A 19,077-nucleotide genomic window follows, 5' to 3' on the forward strand; every position below is an offset into this window, starting at 1 on the left:
AGTGTCTACCAGCCTCCAGAACTGGGTGGAGGATGAGGGGGACAAGGAAGAAAAAGCAGGCAGGCTTGACCCTCTGGTGTCCTGGTTCCCCTCAGCAGTGACCCCTCCGCAGATTCAGGCATCCCCTTCAGGAGACCCCCGCCTCCCCACCCACCACCACACCGGTGCTAACAGGTGCCTCTCTCCCTCCCGGCACCCAGCTTGCGTTCCACTAGCTCTGCCCGCCCCCTGCCGGCTGCAGCCGGGACTGCAGAAAGCCGCCAGGAGGCCGGTAAGTGGTGGAGTTCTGAGTTTTTAATTCCTTTAAGGTCTCAGCTTTTTCACGTGCTGGTGCGGGAGGGGGGTGGGTCCCCCGTCCCAGCCCCTTGGAGAATCGGACGTCAGCAATCCAAGCCAGATCGGAAGAGTCAACGAAAGAAAGCCAGCTTCTCTCGGAGCCAGGCCTCGGTGAGGTCTTCGGTGGTGCGGATTTCAAACACCTGAGAACAAATCCCGCTGTGAGGACCTCTGACCCCTCCTCCTACAGCTCCCAGAGTGCCAGCCCTTCCTCCCTCCCGCTCCAGAGCCTGCACCCCGACCTTCGTGAGCTCGGCCGTCTGCACCAGCCTGTTTTTACTCCCGGCGTACATCATCTGCTGTTCGGGCTTGCAGCCTGCGTGGAGAAGCAGAAGGGTGAGCCACAGAGAGGCACCCAGGTTCTGGAAAACGTAGGTCATGCGCCTTGGGCCCAGCCGATTTCCTGAGGGTCTCAGAAACCTTCAGGGGGGGGTGTGTGTGTGCTGTGCTCGAAGGTTTCTGGGTTGTTTGGGTGTTTAAAGTGATTCTGAGGCTCTCAGGATGACTTAAGAGCCAGACAGGAATTGTCTGGGTCCTCAGCAGGAAGACAGCTGGGGGCCCTGGAGGGAGCTGAACCACCCCACCCTCCACCTCCCCGCCCTCACCCTTCCACGCTCCCCCAGACACACGCAGGCTGTCACAATCCCATTCTAATGCAGGTGCCTGCCAACCCGGGTGCAGGCACACGTCCACACGCATGCGCACACTTGCACTCCCGTGCACCTGTCTCCCTCCACCCCACACACCATCCAAGGGAAGAGATGAGCTGTGTCTCACCCACAGGGCTGGAGAAGATGAAACACAGAGGGTAAGACACTCGGCCATCCGCGTGCAGGTATTTGTAGCTGTAAACCACGAACCTGCAGCCACGAGAGGGAGTTCAAGCTGGGACATTGGCCAGGGAGTCCAAGGCCACGCCGCCATCACCTGTGTCCACATGCCTAACACCGGTCACAGGGTCTGGGAAACTGGCATTGCTACCCACATCCCAGGCTGGTGAGCTCAAAGCTGACAGTAAGTGCTGAGCTGCCTCCCCAGGTCTCTGTGAAGTGGGAGGCTAAGGCCCAGGGCTACTTTCGCCAAGGTCAGAGGAGAGAGCTGGAGCCAGAAAGTGCTCCATGTCAGGTCCATGTACTAGAACCTGGGCTGTGATAGCGCTGGATACAGGATGTATCAAAAAAGGAATATAGGAGATCTCTTGTTCACAAAAGAGTTTGTTTTTTCCTTTTCTTAGTAGTCTCCCTCTACACTGATTATGATCTATTACTTTAAGATTTTAAAAAAGGGGGGCCCGGCGGCGTGGCCTAGCGGCTATAGTCCTCGCCTTGAACGTGCCAGGATCCCATATGGGCGCCGGTTCTAATCCCAGCAGCTCCACTTCCCATCCAGCTCCCTGCTTGTGGCCTGGGAAAGCAGTCGAGGACGGACCAAAGCTTTGGGACCCTGCACCCACGTGGGAGACCTGGAAGAGGTTCCTGGTCCCCGGCTTCGGATCGGCGCGCACTGGCCCGTTGCGGCTCACTTGGGGAGTGAATCATCGGACGGAAGATCTTCCTCTCTGTCTTTCCTCCTCTCTGTATATCTGACTTTGAAATAAATAAAATCTTTAAAAAAAAAAAGATTTTAAAAAAGGGGCTGACGTGGTATCCTAGCAGCTGAAGTCCTCACCTTTTTGTGTTGTTTTGTTTAAGAAAGTCAAATATACAGAGAGAAAGATCTTCTGTCCTCTGATTCACTCCCCAAGTGGCCGCAATAGCCAGAGCTGAGCCGATCAAAAGCCAGGAGCCTGAAGCCTCCTCCGGGTCTCCCATGCAGGTGCAGGGTCCCAAAGCTTTGGGCTGTTCTCAACTGCCTTAACTTGGCTACAGTGATAGGCCCTAATGTCCTCGCCTTTCACACTCCAGGATCCCATGTGGGTGCCCAGTTCGTTTCTCGGCTGCTCCACTTCCCTTCCAGCTCCCTGATTGTGGCCTGGGAAAGCAGTTGAGGACGGCTCAAAGCCTTGGGACCCTGAACCCCCATGGGAGACCCAGAAGAGGCGCTTGACTTCGGCTCGGCTCAGCTGTAGTCATTGCGGCCGCTTGGGGGGTGAATCAGCAGACAGAAGATCTTCCTCTCTGCTTCTCCTCCTCTCTATATATACCTGATTTTGCAATAAAAATAAATCTTATAAAAAATTACAGAGAGAGCAAGAGAGAGATCTTCCATCCATTGATTCACTCCTCACGTGGCCACCGCGGCTGAGGCTGAGCCAGACCAGAGCCTGGAGCTTCTCCTAGATCTCCTACCAGGGCACAGGGGCCTGAGGACTTGGGCCATTTTTCACTGCTTTTCTGGGTGTGTTAGCAAGGGGTTTAATCAGAAGTGGAGCAACAGAACTCAAACCAGCACCTGTATGGGATGGCAGCACTACAGGGAGTGGCTTAATCCATGACAACACAATGCCAGCCTCGATCATGTTCCTCTAAAATGTGCTATTTAAGGGGACAGATATTGGGCACAGCAGTTAAGCTGCACCTTCTGGGTCTGGCAAATTTCCATGTTGGCTAAGCTTCTGTATATAGCACTGGCATTCCAATATGGCAGTTTGAATCCTGTCCATTCCACTTCCAAATTAGCTCTCTGTGGCCTGGGAGAGCATCAGAGGATGGCCAAAGCCTGGTGCCCCTGCACCCACATGGGAGACCCAGAAGAATCTCCTGCCCCTGGCTTCAGATCGGCTCAGCTCCGGCCATTGTGGCTCGTTGGAAAGTGAACCAGCAAATGGAAGATCTTTCTGTCTCTCCTCTTCTACAAATCTGCTTCCCCATTAAAAATAAATAAATCTTTACAAATGTGAATTTAAAAAGACATGTAAAAACACATTACTATGACAACAGAAAGTTCCAGAGTTTGAACTCTTGGCTTCAAATAGAGACTCCAAGCCCATGAATAGGGCTGGAAGTCGAGCAGTCCCTGATACCTAGTTCCCTCATGGCCTGTCTCCCCACATGGCCCATCTCCCCACAGCCCAGCCCTCCCCACCAGCCCTCCACCCCGAGTACCTGGGCTGTCTCTCTGGCAACTCCATTTTGAGTTCCTCTGGGGAGATGTTCTGGGGGCAAGGATGTCAAAGAGGCAGGAAGGGGAATGATGGTTGTGAAACAAGCAGAGATGCCATTTTCAGAAAGGCCTGCGAGTGAAGTCACTGATTCTCCCATCAGCCTACGGAGCGGAACCCCTTAGGATCCCCAACTTTCCCAGTGTTGCACGGGTGGCAAGCAGAGATCTCAGATTTACCTGGGGTCACTCCTTGACTAACACTTGACTAACACTTCCTGTCAGAGGGACTCTCTTCTCTGTCCCAGCAGCCCCAGGCCTGTGTCCACGTGACGCCAGGCGCTGGGGAGGGCCACCCTTGGATGGAGGGCTTCTGCAGGCTTTTGGCCGACTTCTCTGCTACCACCATCCTCACTGTCGCTTTACCAAGGCCACGGTCTGTGCTAGGCCTTATTCTCTGCACTCCCCAAGGCTCACGACACTGGCTCTGCACACAGCCCTGCAAAGGGGGCCCCATGTTCCTCCCACTTCTCCAATGAGGAAACAGAGACACAAACAGGTAATATCTACTGCCCAGGGTCATAGCCGAACTGGAACATCACCTCCAAGTCCCTGTGGCCTTCAGTCCCATGGGTCCCTCCCCTGGTCCTGCCCGCCCCCCCAGCCCCTCACCTGAAACTCCTCCTCCAGCACCACCATCTGCCGGTCTCTGTCCACCTTCACTGGGGGAAGCAGGCAGGGCACACAGGAGGTAGTCAGGCGCCCACCCTCCCTGCCAGCCGCCCACCCTCTCGTCGGGGAAGGGAGAGGCCGCTCACTGATGATGGCTGCGTTGTCCGTCTCTTTTCGGAAGCGGAATTTCCTCAGCTTTTCCTTAAGCTCTGGGTCTACTTCGCACACCACCAGGGAGTCGGACTGCCGGGGACCCCGCAGGAGGTCAGCTGGTCCGGCCACAGCCTCGCGACCCCACCCCTTCCCCCCAAACTTCCATGATGCACGAAGGCAGAGGGGAGGGCACGCCAGCCAGCCCAGCATGCCACCCTCTCCAGCTGATACCTTGGGCCAACACTCCAGGTGACCCCAGGAGTCCCACTAGCCTGGATCAAAGCCCGAAACCACCATCCTTCTTGGGTCTCTGTCCAGCACAGGACCTCCATTCCCCAGCGGACCTTCACCCGACTGCCTTCCCAGCCCCCCGCCTTTCCCGTGGGATTCCTCGCCTCCTGACCATGGCTTTTCTGTCCACGGGCCTCCTCTGCTCTCAGTTCCTTCGTCTCTGGGGGTGGGGACCGGATTGGGGCTGCAGGGGACGGGCTATGGGGGCAGGGGGAAGTTTGCATCCAACACCACATCCTGTTTATGCCCCTTCCGGGACAACTGTCACGGAGGACTCCTCCCCTCCTTCCTTCCTCCCCCACCCATCTGCCAGTACCTGCCAGGCTCAGCAGCCAGGCTCAGCTCCCCTTCTCCGAAGTGCGTAGGTAGCCTCTCCTGGCCCGGAGGCCGTGTCTAATAGGCGGCCCATCAGAGCCAAAAGCTCTTCGTGCTTGTCCTCCAGGAAACCTTATATTTGCATGCCGGTGAGTCCTCGACTCCCAGAGCTGGACAAGGACAGCATGGAGGCCTGTGTTAGGCAGTCAGCCGTCCATGATGGTGTTGGGGCAACGCAGACCAGAGGGCCACCGCTGCACAGCCTGGGTGATGGTAATGTTTCCCTGACCGTGTTCTCCCTCGTGGGCCTCACCAAGGCCTGGGAGTTCAATCCTGGCAGAACAAGGCTTTGTCTCCCCCAGTCCCACCCCCTGAAATTACATCACTGGATAATGCCTGCTACCTACATACATACATTTAAAAAAAATCAATAGTATACCCTAACTGCCACATATATAAAGGAGAAATAATTAAAGCCAAGCAAATTTATCAGAAAACTCATCAGATTTCAGGGGGAAGAGGTCAGCCAACAAAAGACCAGTTTCCCGGGGCCTCAGTGCATTTGAGGGCTAGCCTTGCTGGTTCCCTTTCTCCCGCTGGATCCCACCCCGAGCAGCTCAAGGACCCCCCTGCGGCCGTCCTCACCCCTCCCTCAGTGACCCTCGCACACGGAATCCCTCCCCCAGCTGACACATGGCATCATTTCCTGAGCTAAAAGCTACAAGCCACCTCCTTCACTTTTCAGCAAAATGTCTTTGAAAGAATCTTCGGCACGGGCGGCACCAACTTAGCTTCCCAATTGGTCTCTCTCTTTTTAAAAAATTTACCTCTATTTTTTAAAAATGCAAGACATTTTTTAAAGATTTTTTTTTTTAATTGGAAAGTCAGATATACAGAGGAAGAGAGACAGAGAGGAAGATTTTCTGCCTGTTGATGCACACTCCAACCCACTGCAACAACTGGAGCTGAGCTGATTCGAAGCTGGGAACTCAGAGCTTCTTTTGGGTCTCCTGCGTGGGCGCAGGGTCCCAAGGCTTTGGGCCATCCTCAACTGCTTTCCCAGGTCACAAGCAGGGAGCTGGATAGGAAGCGGGGCTGTCGGGATTAGAACTGGCACCCATATGAAATCCCAGAGAATGCAAGTCGAGGACTTTAGCTGCTAGGCTACTGAGCTGGGACCCTCAGCTGTTTTCTTAAAAGTCCCCTTTGGTGGCCAGCATGGTGGCACTGCAGGTTAGACCACGACCTCTGCTGCCAGCATCTCATATGGGCATCAGTTTGAGTTTTGCATGTTGCACGTCTGATCCAGCTCCCTGCTTAGGGCCTGGGAGAAGCAGTGGAGGATGGCCCAAGTGCTTGGGCACCTACTCACACATGGGAGACCCAGAAGAAGCTCCTAGCTCCAACCTAGCCCAGTGTTGGCCATTGTGGCTTTTCTGGGGAGTGAACAAGTAGATAGAAAATTTCTCTCTGTGTGTCTCTCCCTCTCTAACTCTGTATTTCTTTTCTTTTTTTTTTTTTTTTAAGATTTATTCATTTTATTACAGCCAGATATACAGAAAGGAGGAGAGACAGAGAAGAAGATCTTCCATCCGATGATTTACTCCCCTAGTGACCCGCAACGGGCCGATGCTCGCCGATCCAAAGCCGGGAACCAGGAACCTCTTCCAGGTCTCCCACGCGGGTGCAGGGTCCCAATGCATTGGGCCATCCTCGACTGCTTTCCCAGGCCACAAGCAGGGAGCTGGATGGGAAGTGGAGCTGCTGGGATTAGAACCGGCGCCCATATGGGATCCTGGCACGTTCAAGGCGAGGACTTTAGCTGCTAGGCCATGCCGCTGGGCTCTAACTCTGTATTTCAAATCAATAAGAAATAAATCTTTTTTTTAAAGATTTATTTATTTTTATTACAAAATCAGATATACAGAGAGGAGGAGAGACAGAGAGGAAATTCTTCTGTTCGATGATTCACTCCCCAAGTGAGCCGCAACAGCCGGTGCTGTGCCGATCCGAAGCCGGGAACCAGGAACCTCTTCCAGGTCTCCCACACAGGTGCAGGGTCCCAAAGCTTTGGGCCGTCCTCGACTGCTTTCCCAGGCCACAAGCAGGGAGCTGGATAGGAAGTGGAGCTTCCAGGATTAGAACTGGCGCCCATATGGGATCCTGGCACGTTCAAGGCAAGGACTTTAGCTGCTAGGCCATGCCGCCAGGCCCAATAAGAAATAAATCTTAAAAAAAAAAACCTTCTTTGGGGTTGATATTGTATCGTAGCAGGTTAACCTGCAACATGGGACACATCCCATCTCAAAGTGCTGGTTTGAGTACAGTTCCTCTGCTGCTCCTTCTTTTTTTTTATTTTAAAGTTTTAATTATTTTGCCTGGTGTGATGGCTCAGCTAAATCCTCACCTTGCATGTGCTGGGATCCCATATGAGCACTGGTTTGTGTCCCAGCTACTCCACTTCCCATCCAGCTCCTTGCTTGTGGCCTGGGAAAACAGTCAAGGATGACCCAAAGCCTTGGGACCCTGCACCCGCATGGGAGACCCGGAAGAAGCTCCTGACCAGCTCAGCTCAGCGCCAGCTGTTGCAGCCATTTGCAGAGTGAACCAGCAGGCAGAAGAACTTTCTTTCTGTCTCTTCTTTCTGCAATTCTGATCTGCCTTTTAAAAACTAACTAAATAAATAATAAATAAATCTTTTTTAAAAATATGTGTTTGAAGATCAGAGAAAGAGATCATGCATCCGCTGATGCACTCTCCAAATGGCCACAATGGAATGGAGTGAGCACCGGGCCATCTCCTGCTGCTCTTCCCAGGCCATTAGCATGGTGCTGGATCAGTAGTAGAGCATCCAGGACTCAAACCAGTGCCATATGGGATGCCAGTGCAGCTTTCTCTCCTGCCCCACCACCACGCTGACCCCAACTCTCTGGCTTCTAATCTGGCTTCCTACTCAGGTATCCTAGGAGGCAGCAGATGAGAGCTGAAGTCCTGGACCCGCTGCCACCACTTGGATGTGGTTCCTGGCCCGTGGCTTTGGCCCCCCCAGCCCCAGCTGTATGGCCTTTAGGAGTGATTCAGTGGATAGAAAATTTATCTGCCTGTCAACTAAAAAATGCATATTTAAAGCAATCACCTGCAGGTCTGGAGTGATGGTTCAATTGGCTAACTCTTAGCCTGCAGGTGCAGACTTCCCCTATGGGCATCAGCTCCTGTCTGAGCTGCTCCACTTCCCAGCTGGCTCCCTGCTTATGGTCTACAAAGGCAGCAGAAGATTGTCCAAAGCCTTGGGATCCTACATCTACACGGGAGACCTGGAAGAAGCTCCTGGCTTCGGATCAGCTCAGCTCCAGTTGTTGCGATCACTTGGGGAGTGAACCAGCAGATGGAAGATCTCCCTATATCTCCTTCTATGTGTAAATCTGCCTTTCCAATAAAAATAAATCTGCAAAAAAAAAAAAAATCATCTGCAACTAACCACTCTCCTCTGTGCCTCTGCACTGGCACGGCCTTGTGGCACTCACTGGCAACTTGTAGGGGGCAGAATCTCTTGTGAGCTCGGCCCCCCAGCTGCTGCCTCAGACACAGTCACTCCCTGTGCCACAGAAAACTTTCTCCTCTTCCACTTTCCAGACGCCACGCTTGCGTGTCTTTCTTCCCTTTACTGTGGCCGCTCCTTCCCCGGCTCTCTCAGACTCCTCCTGTGTCTCTCTCTCCCATCAACCTTATCGCCTTCCCAAAAGGGGTCATGCTTGTCTGGGCCTTTCCCTGAATCACAGCAGATTTTCCCATCTATCTGCCGGTGTGAGCTCCCCACTCCCTTCCTGGCGCTGGCTATCTACTCCCTCTGCTCACCTCCCTCCGGCCAGGCCAGCCTTTTTGGAGGATTGACATTGGTCCCACGGTTGGTAGGGCCTCTGCGCAAGCTGCTACGGTTCCATCATTCTGGAGCCCTCTCTCCCTCACACTCAACCCTTGTATTCCTTTAGGTATCTGTCCAAATCTCACTGTATTTCTAGCCAAGTTACATTATATTTGCTCCTTTATTGTATCTCTCCCTCATTGGAAGGCAAGCTTCCTGAAGTCAGGGGTGCTTTATAGGTTGCCTTCATTTCTAGCACTCTAGGCAAAGCCTGGCACCTGTTACTTAAGGAATATTAATGACCGAACCAGCATTCATCATACACAGTGTGTTTTGTGAAAGTCGGTGCTGAGTGTAGGAGGTGGGGAATGGGGTTGGGGATGGGGAAAATGGCCTTCCTCACAGCAAGAAGAGCCAGGGTTCTCCTCTTCACCCCTCCAACTCCACATCACCTCAGCCTTCCTGGGGAGAATCCATTTCTTGGCTGGAACCTTGCATATCCCCCCCACCCCAGTAGGCCACTAACTTTCACACCTTCAGTTATCAGCTTGGATACTCTCACAACCCTGCCTCCAGCCTCCCTTAGGCTGCATAGCCCCCTGGGCATCCAACACTGGGCAAGGCACCTTCCCCAACGGCTTCTCTGAGACCCCACCCTCCAGCCAGTCTGGTCCTGCACACTCAACTTTCTGGGTGTCCCCCCGCCCAATCCTGGCCCTAGTGCAACCTCTCCTCTCCCCTCCACCCACCCCTCAGGTGTCTCCTTCCACTCCCTGCTCCTTGAGCCCTGTCTTCCTCCATGGATCTACCCTCCATTAGGTAAGTCAAAGCCATCTTTCCCAAACTCCAACTCATCGTGACCCTCCCCGACTTGAAGCTACCTCAGGACAAGTCCAAACTCTCTCAAAAGTGGCCAAATTTCTGGCTCTGGCTCCTGTCTCACCACTCCTCGTCTTGAACGCCACACCCCACCCTGACTGCATTTCTTCGAGTTCCGGGAACCAGCCCTGCCCGTATCGGTCGCTCTCTGGTCAGTGCCTTCTCATCCGGGACAGTATGTAGAAGAACCAGATTGCCACAGAAGCCGGAGCAACAACTCCCACGGATTGAGGCCCCCTGGGTGCCAAGCGCTCGCCAGGCATTCCATATGAAAGGGATAGCTCTTGCCTCGCTCTAGCCATGTGACAGAGGCTCGGGGATTTGGCGCTGCTGAGATCCCCAAGATTCTCGAAGCCAGGAATTCAGTCTGGCCCCCGGAGCCATTGGCGGGGTTGCCCACAAGGGTCAGATGCCTGAGGTGGGGTGTGTCGAGAGGTCTGGGAAGAGAGACTGCCCCCATACGCCAGAATAGGAATTGTGACTTGGCGCGTGGCCGCTGAGGTAAATCGGTGCGAGACTGCCCCCTGCGGGCCTGGAGGCCCAATCCCTGGCTCCGTCCGGCCCGTTGCCATTGGCAACGCCGCGCGCGCCCCTCCCCTTCCCCGCCCCGCCAGTCTCGAGCCTCCAGGGCCTGGCTGCCCGCCCGTCACCCTTCGCGTTCGACCAATCCCAGGGAGGAGGAGGCGGGCCTCTCGGACCTCGTTCCAGCCCCATTTCTCTCCTCCCCACCAGGACCCCGCCTTTCTCGGAGCACACCTCCCGCCCTTCGTGCTGCCCTCGCCACTGGTTGGCTGACGCTCTGTTCGTCATCTGGGCGTCAGCTAATGCAGCGCGCGGCGGCCTAGTCGGGGCGGGGTCAGGGGCGGTGACGCACGGCGCGGTGACGCAGCGCGACGGCGGCGGCGGCGGCGGTGGTGGTCGGTGCGGGAGGAGGAGGGAGGGGAGCTCGCGGGCCGGAGAGGGGGCGACGGCGGCGGCGGCAGTGCCCTGAGGAGGCCCGAGCGGCGGCGGCGGCGGCGGCGGAGGAGGCCGAGGCCGAGGCCGAGGCGGTGAGTTCTCAGGCCGGGCCAGGCGAGCGCGGGGCGGTGGCGGGTCGGGGCGCGCGGGGCTCCCCTCCGGGCGACCCAGGCCGCGCGGCGGCCCCGCCCCCTCAGGGACCCCGAGCCGCGGGGCGGCGGCGGCGGCGGCGGCGGCGGCGGGGCCCAGCACGCGGGCCTCGGATGGGGAGGCCGAGGCCGTGAGAGGAGCCCTGCCGCCGTGGCCGAGGCTGCCTCCTCCCAGGCCTCGTCAGATCGCTTCCGTCGGAGAGCCTGCTCACCTCGGGGTGGGAGCTGTGGGATGGCCGAGGGGCCCCGGGGGACCTGGCTCCTGACCTTCCAGACCTTCCTTGTGCGCCGTCAGCCTCTGCCCGTAGCCCCCCACCCCAGCGCCCCATCTTCCAGCCCCTGCCCGTAGCCCTCACCTCAGCGCCCCGTAGCCCCCACCCAGCGCCCATCTTCCAGCCTTTCCCCGCAGCCCCCCTCCCCAGCGCCCCATCTTTCCCCCAGTAGGCAGTGGTGTCGCAGCTGAGGCCACCCTGCCTCTCAGCTCCCCAGTCACCTCGCTGTGTCTCCAGGGGACTGGCCTCTCTGAAAGGCCCGCGGCAGCCTCCATCAGGGGGAGACTCCCCTCAAAAAATCCCCTGCAGAACCCCGGACATTCCAGAAATGCCCCCGTCAGAGACCTGCTGGGCAGATCCCAGTCGTCTCCACCCCCCACCCCCCACCCCCAACCCTGAGTTAGCCCAATAATTTTTCCCACCTACCTACCCCCCCATTCCAGAAATCTGGCTAGTTTTGCCTCATACCCCCCCCTCAAATACTTGAGATCTTGCTCATGGGCGTTTGAACATCCTCCCCTGGAGATTCTCCCCCGCCACACACACACACCCCAAAATTTTTTTTCCTCAGAGACCCTGAAAAGCCCCCAGGTTCCAAAAGTCACCTTTAAGCCCCACCCCTCCCCTATTGCAGTTGCCTCGCACTCCCACGCCCCCATTACCAATCCCTGCCTCTTCCAGATCTTACCCATCCTGGAATGTTTTGGAGATCAAAACATGGTCCTCATGGACTTCAACTTTTTTTTTCCTTGATATATCCTCAACTTAAAATGTCCAGCAGAGTTTTCTCCCATATTCCAAAACCCTCTTCCCAAACCCCTTGCGTGTATTCCAAGTCCTTGCCAGTAACCCACACCACATGTTCCAGGAATTATTTCAGGATTCCAGGCAGTTCCTTCATAATTTCTCTCATCCTCTCAAGAACCCTTGTTAGATAACCTTTCAAAATCTGCCCCGCATTGGCCTACTTGAAATTCCTCAAGAACCTCCCCACAGCCCCCTGGACTCCCCAGGATCTTCCTGATCCCTCAGAGATGTTATTTTAGGATTCCTCCCTCTTAACTTTCTCAAGGTCCCCAGCAGCCGCCCTCAAGGTGTCTGGGCTGCGCCCTGGAAACCCCTCCCAGAGGTCACCCCCCCATGACTGCTCAGAGACCTGCTTGCTGACAGTTTCTGGAGAGTCTCCCACGGCCTCCCTTAAACCCTCTGGGGAAATGTCCCGGTCCCTTCCCTGCAGTGACTCTAAGCTAGTGACCCTGTACCCTGATGCGCCCGGCCCCCTGGGGAGATCTCCATCTCCATCTCCCTCATAGACCTCCCTCAGAGATGGCCCTGAGCTGAGGCTCCTCGCCACCTGCCCTAGTCCCCCAGCCCTCCCTCAGACACTCAGAGCAATTCCCCCTCAGCTGCCCTGCGTCTGCCACCTGCCCCTGGTGCCTCCTGAGACTTATCTGCCCAGATGTGTCTGTAGGCCCCTGTTGGAGGTGCCCCTTGGGGATCCCCTCGCCCTTGGGCCCTCATTCTCCTTCCTCTAGAATCAACTCAGCGCCTTCCCGGGCCTGCCCTGCAGGGGTGCCACATCCTCCACACTCCTCCTGTCTGCCTTGAAAGGTCCTCGGGGACACTACCACCCTCACCCCGCCCCCGGGATCCCGCATGAACACCTTCCTCTCCATCCTTCGGAGGTGGTGGGTCCCTCAGCCCCCCTTTCTCCGAGGCTTCCTGATCACTCTCCCCACTGCCTTCTGCCTCTTTCCCTTTGGGGGCTTCCTGGCAAAGTAGTTCCTTCCCGGTGGCAGCAGTGCTGTACTTGTGGTCCCGGGAGCAACAACAGCAGTATCACTTACTAGAAATGCAGATTCCTGGGTCCACGCAGACCAGGAGTCAGAGAACCCAGGGGTTGGGCCCAGCTTGGATTCTGCTGCACGCCCAGGTTTGAGAGTCCCCGTGCAGCAGGAATTCCATTTCCCTGCAAAAAGGCACTTAAAAGTTGCCTCGGTGTACACCTGGGCCCCACTGGACCCCATGTTTTCCTGGAGTTCCTTTGGCAGATCCTCCTTCTCCAAGAGGACCCCTTCCCCTACTTGAAAGGCTCTTGATGTCCCCACAGGGTCACCCACCCTCTGAGGAGTGAGTTCAGACACGAGCTTGCGGAAGTGCTCCGGCACTTTCTCCTCCAGCTCGCCCTGCAGCACGTCTTCAGCCTCCTGCCTCTGCTCCCACTCCTCTCTCCATGCAGCCCTTGCCACGGCAGCACCCTCCCCTTGAGGCACCCTCAGGCCTCTGCCTTCTGACCTTCAGCTTCTGAGTCCCTGTTGTGCCTCCTAGAGCGCTACTTGGCTAGTTGGATGTGCTTGTCCAGTCAGTCGCCCTGGGCCGGGAGCTCTGGCAGCACAGGGATGTGTCTTGTTCCTCTCTGAATCCTGCAGTGGGTAGAGAGAGCTTTCCCTCTGCAAGTTTTGGGGAGTCAGTGGAGAATGAGCACATCTTTCTCCTGCATGTAACCAGAATCACCAAGTGCCTCAGCTGTCTCCCCACTTCAGGCTCTGCGCACACTGCCTGCTTCTCTTCGCCCACCCCACTTTGTCCTGACTGTGGCATGTTCCTCTGTGCTATCTCCTGACTCTTGAGTGACCAGAGCCAAGTCTTGTTCTTGAGGACCCATCTCCACCCCAGACCCTCTGTGGGTCTGGTGGCCTCCGCAGGACTCCGCTTTCTCCAGAGTTTTCTGTTCTTTAGGGCTGAGAAGAGCAACCGGGTCCCAGGTACATGCCGCTGCCAGGGAGCTGGCAGTCAGGAGAGAACATAGGAAGGATGGGAGGTCCCAACTAGGTGCTGTGGAAGCTTAGCACTAAGAGGGAGCCCTGTTTTTGGAAAAACTTCTTGGGAAAGGTGGCATTTGGACTGAGTTTGGCCAGCATTTCCACAGGAGTTGAGACAATGCTGTGGTGCTTCCTGGGCAGGCGAACAGCTTAGCAGTGGGTTTGTTCGCCTTATCCATGGGACCATTCCCTCTCCCTCAGCAGACAGAGAGGCAGAAACTCTTTTCTCTGTCTCTCTCTGCTCGCTCTCTTGCATTTGCAAGGCCTTGGCCAGTTGCACTCCAGTCACCCACAGAGGGATAACCCTGACTGCTGTTAGGGAATGCTCACTGTTGGCCAGCCACTGTTAAAGTGCTTGGCTTCTGCTGTCTCAGAGTCCAGGAACCCTAGGAGGTAGGTAAATGAGTGTTGTCCTCATCTTCCACAGGTGGTCCCAACAGAAGGCCTGCTTTAAGGTGATGCTGCCTCAGTCATGTGGTCGGAGGGTTCCCTGTCATGGAGGGCTGGGTGCAGGGCAGTGTGAAGTGCCGCCATCAGATTTTCACCCTCTTCTACCAGAGTGGGTTGGCAGCCCACAGCAGCACTTCCCAGTTTTGTGACTGAGGACAAGTTACTTGACTTTGCCAGAACTTAGCTTTCCACAGCTAAAAAATGAAGGTAATGATGATATTGTTCTTCATAGAATTGTTAGAAAGATTAGATAAACCAACACACATAAAATACTTAGACTAGTATAGTGCTTTGCACATACATGCTCAGTGTTAGCAAAAGGTCATGTTGGCTAGGACTCTTAAAGTTGCTGGCTCAATGTGGCTGAATCAAAAAGGGAATTAATTGGTTCATGTTACTGAAAAGTCCAGAGCTGGGATGATTTCAGACTTGGCTGGATCCAGGAGTACAAATAACATTCTCAACTGTCTCTTCTTGTTTTTCTGCTGATCGCTTCCTCCTTAACCTTTCTGCCTTGTGGTGACAGAGAGGGCCCTCCACAGCTCCAGGTTTGTTTTGTTTTAAATTTGTTTGAAAGGGAGAGTCCGAACCATGCACTGGTTCAGTCCCCAAACGGCCGCAAAGACCGGAGGTTGACTGGCTTGAAGCCACATGGTTGCAGGGGCCCAAGCGCTTGGACCATTTCCGCTGTTTTCCCAGGCATATTAACAGGGAGCTGGATTAGAAGTGGGACAGCCAGGGCATGGACTGGCACTCATTGGGTTGCTCATGTTGTAGTCAGTAGCTTTATCCACTACAACACAACATGGGTCCCAGTAGCTCCAGGTTGAAGGCCTAGCACTTAGTGGCTGCAGAGGAAAGAGAATGGTTCCTTTTCTGAGACTTCCCCTCTGGGGTCGAGATCCTGAGATGTGCTCTGAACTCTGGGTGCTGAGCTCCATCTTCTTGCTAAGCCAGAGAGAACTGAGTTCTGCCATGTTACCTTTCTGCCAGTCGATACTCTGCCTGACCTAAGTGGACCTTCCTTTGGGGGCTCACTGGGAGAGGCAGGGTGAGATGGTCAGCTGGGACTGGTGTTGGCTTCAAAGCAGTGGAATCTGGGAGTACGGGTGTTTGGTCCTCTCACCTCAGTTTTGGATGTCCAGGCCTTGGAACTTTTTGTTTTGTTTTGTTTTGTTTTTTAAAGATTTATTTTTATTGCAGAGTCGGATATATATAGAGAGGAGAAGAGACAGAGAGAAATATCTTCCGTCCGATGATTCACTCCCCAAATGACCGCAATGGCCGGTGCTGAGCCAATCAGGAGCCAGGAGCTCTTCCAGGTCTCCCCGCTGGTGCAGGGTCCCAAGGCTTTGGGCCGTCCTTGACTGCTTTCCCAGGCCACAAGCAGGGACCCGGATGGGAAGTGGGTTGCTGGGATTAGAACCAGCACCCATATGGGATTCTGGAGCGTTCAAGGCAAGGACTTTAGCCGCTAGGCCACCACACTGGGCCTGAGGCCTTGAAACTTTGTAAGAAAATTGAGCAGTAGGCTTCAGTGAGTAGAGATTTGTCTGAGTTAGTGTAAACTGGTGTAGAATCTGCTTGAGGGAAAGTTACAGAAGAGCAGGGTATGACGTCACAGGTCTCCAGCCTTCTTCGTTCGCTAAGCAACCCGTGAAGGCACTTACTCTGAGCTCTAGAGAGGACAGCCATGAATGAAGCGAAGTCCTGAGACTCAGTGGTGCTTATGTTCTGTAGCAAACAACAAGTAGGTGAAGTCAGGTGTAGTGTGCAAGGTCAGGAGGTGCCGACTGCAGGCACATCTGGGCATAAGACCGTCGGCCAAGCCTTGCTGCACGTAAAGGACTGCTGCAGGTTGGGAAGCGGCTTGCAGATATTTTTTCAGGACCTGCTGTGTGCCGGGTGCTGGGCTGGTTGTGGAAGATTGAATCACGAACACAGCCTTCCTCTCCTTTGTGGATTTTACAATCTAGGCATTTGTGAAAGAAATGTAGAAATTCAGTCTTTGAAGGAAAGCATCTCAGTGGTGACGTCAAAGACTCCTTCCTGCTGGGGAAATAAAGTAAGACTGGGGCACGCACGTCCAGATCTGACTGACGAGGGCACTGGCCCCGTGATCTGGGGGTAAGCAGGTGCAGGAGCCCAGAGGTGAGAGGGAGAGCAGGTGAGCTGGGAGGCATCTGTCCGGTTGAGGATGGTGGGCGGCAGGACAAGAGAAGCAGATGGACTTTGGGCGTAGAGACACAGGACTTGGTGGGATTAAAGAGAGAGGAATCTGGGAATAGCTAAGTAATGGCTCCTTTCAGCTCTGAGAGTAGGTGCCATGCTGTTGATGAGAAAACAGGGAAGGGAAGGCAGATGCTTGTCCCGGAACTGCAGAGGAGATGGCAGCCTTGTTAGAGCAGGCAGGAGCTCTGAAGGCAGGTGGCTGACCTGGAGAATCTCACCTCAGTGACACACGCAGGCCTGGGTGAAGGCTGGGCCTTCTGTGTCTCACCTGAGGGTACTGCTAGATTTCTGAATCACAGATCATATATATGTATACGTATAAGTATATATTTTAAAGTTTATTTATTTATTTATTTATTTATTTATTTATTTATTGAAAGGCAGATATACAGAGAAGGAGATACAGAAAGATCTTATGTCTACTGATTCACTCCCCCAGTGGCTGCAGCAGCCGGTGCTGTGCTGATCCGAAGCCAGGAGCCAGGAGCTCTTCCAGGTCTCCCCGCTGGTGCAGGGTCCCAAGGCTTTGGGCCGTCCTTGACTGCTTTCCCAGGCCACAAGCAGGGAGCTGGATGGGTAGTGGAGCAGCCGGGACACAGAGCAGCACCCATGTGGGATCCTGGCCCATGCATGGCAGGGATTTTAACCACTAGGCTACTGTGCTGGGCCCAGTGTTGCTGCTTTAATATGAATCACATTCCAATATTATTAGAAAATGAAACTTGATTTTATTTATTCACTTGAAAAGGTGACAGAGAAGGAGGGAGAGACAGAGAGGTATTCTATTTACTGATTGACTTCCCAAGTGGCTGCAACAACCAGGACTGGGCCGGGGCAAGCCAGGAGCTGCCAACGTCATCCAGATCTCCCACGAAGGCAACAGCATCCCCTGCCACTCGGGCCACTGACTGGGGTCTCCCAGGGGCATCAGGGGAGCTGTGGAGACTTAAACCAGCTCTCTGGTAATGGAATGCCTGCGCTGCAAATGATGGCTTAACCTGCTAGGCAGTGTTTGCCCCAATTTTTTCTAAAAGCCAGATTTCCAGTTCTTTGAAAAATATTGTAAGACGTGACAGAATGAGACCCACGTTCCCACCTGGCTGTCATGGCTGAGAGCTGAGCAGTGACTTCTCCTTTCAGATAGCCAGGGCTGCCCCCACTCAGCGTAGTTCCCACCAGTGAGCCTGCCCCAAAGCCTGGCCTTGTAAACATGTTTTGAGACCCTCTTCTGTCCCCAGCACTGGGCTTAAGGCAAGAGGCTGGCTCTGTGGCTCGTCATCAGCTCACTTGGTGAGTACAGCACTGCTGCTTAGGAAACGTAACAACCGGTAAATGAAGTTAGGGAAGAAGGCACGACTTGGGTCTGTTTGTGGATTGGGTCATCATTTTGCTGTCAGTGCTGTTGGCATAGCCAACCTCACGTCACAGATGTTCTCTCTGAAATAGTAACATGGCCTTCCCTCTCAGGAGTTGCCACCCAGTGAAGGAATCCCTCCCACTCCCTGAGGATGTTGGGCCAGCCTCCACTTGACCACTTCCAGCAGCCACGGGCCTCATTACCTCCTCACATGGCAGCCCTCCACATTCTGGGACAGATGCAATTTAAAATTCTTCCTTATGTTGAGGCAGCTGCTGCCTCCTCAGTACTCGAAGCCACAAAGTGCAGGAGCTCTGAAGGAAAGGGATTTTGTTTCTTCAGGCACGTGAGCTGCTGCCCGTCTGTCCTGTGTCCAGGACAGCGCTGATCGTTAGCTGATAGTTCATCACAGTGCTCTTTCCGACTCAGTCAGGAAGTAGAAGGCAGTATTAAGGTTGTGGGTTTTTTGTTTTGTTTTTTAATTATTTTTCTTTTAAAGTTTGATGTATTTCTTTGAAAGAGAATCTTCCATCTGTTGTTTTACTCCCCCAGTGGCCGGGTCGGACCAAAGCCAGAACCCAGGAGCTTCATCCGTGTTTCGTGTGGGTACAGGGGCCCAGGCATGTGGGCCATCCTCCACTGCTTTTCCAGGCACATTAGCAGGGAGCTGGATCACAAGTGGAGCAGCCAGGACCCAAGCCGGTGCCCACGTGGGATAGTGGCACTGGAGACATTGGTTTTGCCCATTATGCCGCAACAATGACTCCTAAGTTCTTATAGTTATAAAAAATACCAGTGGTTCACTTGCAACTAGTGAAATGGCGCAAAGTGACATAGAGTGTTAATAATTACCATCTCTCCAAGCTAACAATGTAAATAGGGTGTATTCTTCTACACATTTTTCTAAACCAAGACTGGAATTTTTTTTTTCTGCCAGAGGACGTGTGAGTATTTGTGACATCATTCATGGGCCAAACAAAACTGTTAATTTGAAAGTTAGCCTGCTGTAGATTTACTGAATCGTGCTAGCAATGCAATTCCTTCTTTTTTCTTTTAAGGTTTATTTATTTTTGCAAAGGCAGAGAGGGGAGAGGAGACAGAGGGAAAGATCACTGTCTAAATGGCACACGGCAATACATGAGCTAGTCCGAGAGCAGGAGCTTCCTCCAGATCTCCAGCGTGAGTTCAGGGGCCCAAGTCGTTAAGCCATCCTCCACTGCTTTCCCACGCCGTAAGCAGGGAGCTGGATGGGAAGTAGAGCAGTAAAGACATGAACTGGCACCCATGTAGG

At 54.3% G+C, this 19,077-nt stretch overlaps 2 protein-coding genes across 7 annotated transcripts in view; one reads left to right on the top strand and one right to left on the bottom strand.

The window, feature by feature from the left end:
• Positions 1-290: 290 nt before the first annotated feature.
• On the bottom strand, positions 291-4,888 carry GMFG (glia maturation factor gamma). 4 transcript variants are annotated; one of them, XM_058674085.1, is made up of 7 exons: positions 4,808-4,888; positions 4,194-4,290; positions 4,048-4,097; positions 3,381-3,430; positions 1,114-1,196; positions 579-652; positions 291-479 (listed from the first exon to the last, which is right to left on the bottom strand). In XM_058674085.1, coding segments are annotated over exons 2-7 (330 nt in total). In that variant the 5' UTR covers positions 4,195-4,290; positions 4,808-4,888; the 3' UTR covers positions 291-407. The 4 variants fall into 4 exon arrangements, with proteins under 4 accessions (XP_058530068.1, XP_004595151.1, XP_058530069.1 ...); XM_004595094.4 differs by lacking the exon at positions 4,808-4,888 and adding an exon at positions 4,604-4,730; XM_058674086.1 differs by lacking the exon at positions 4,808-4,888 and adding an exon at positions 4,432-4,569.
• Positions 4,889-10,437: 5,549 nt separating this feature from the next.
• Positions 10,438-19,077, top strand: part of SAMD4B (sterile alpha motif domain containing 4B) — a 37,067-nt gene continuing 28,427 nt past the window's right edge. Inside the window, exons 1-2 of one of the 3 annotated variants that reach the window (XM_058675168.1) lie at positions 10,467-10,596; positions 14,175-14,404. In XM_058675168.1, coding sequence (XP_058531151.1) covers positions 14,399-14,404 — 6 coding nt within the window. In that variant the 5' untranslated portion in view covers positions 10,467-10,596; positions 14,175-14,398. Of the gene's footprint in view, positions 10,597-14,174; positions 14,405-19,077 lie in introns of all 3 variants that reach the window. The other 2 variants (XM_058675169.1, XM_058675170.1) reach the window with 2 other exon arrangements.

Source organism: Ochotona princeps, chromosome 16 (genome assembly GCF_030435755.1).
Source record: "Ochotona princeps isolate mOchPri1 chromosome 16, mOchPri1.hap1, whole genome shotgun sequence".
Classification (NCBI taxonomy): Eukaryota; Metazoa; Chordata; class Mammalia; order Lagomorpha; family Ochotonidae; genus Ochotona; species Ochotona princeps.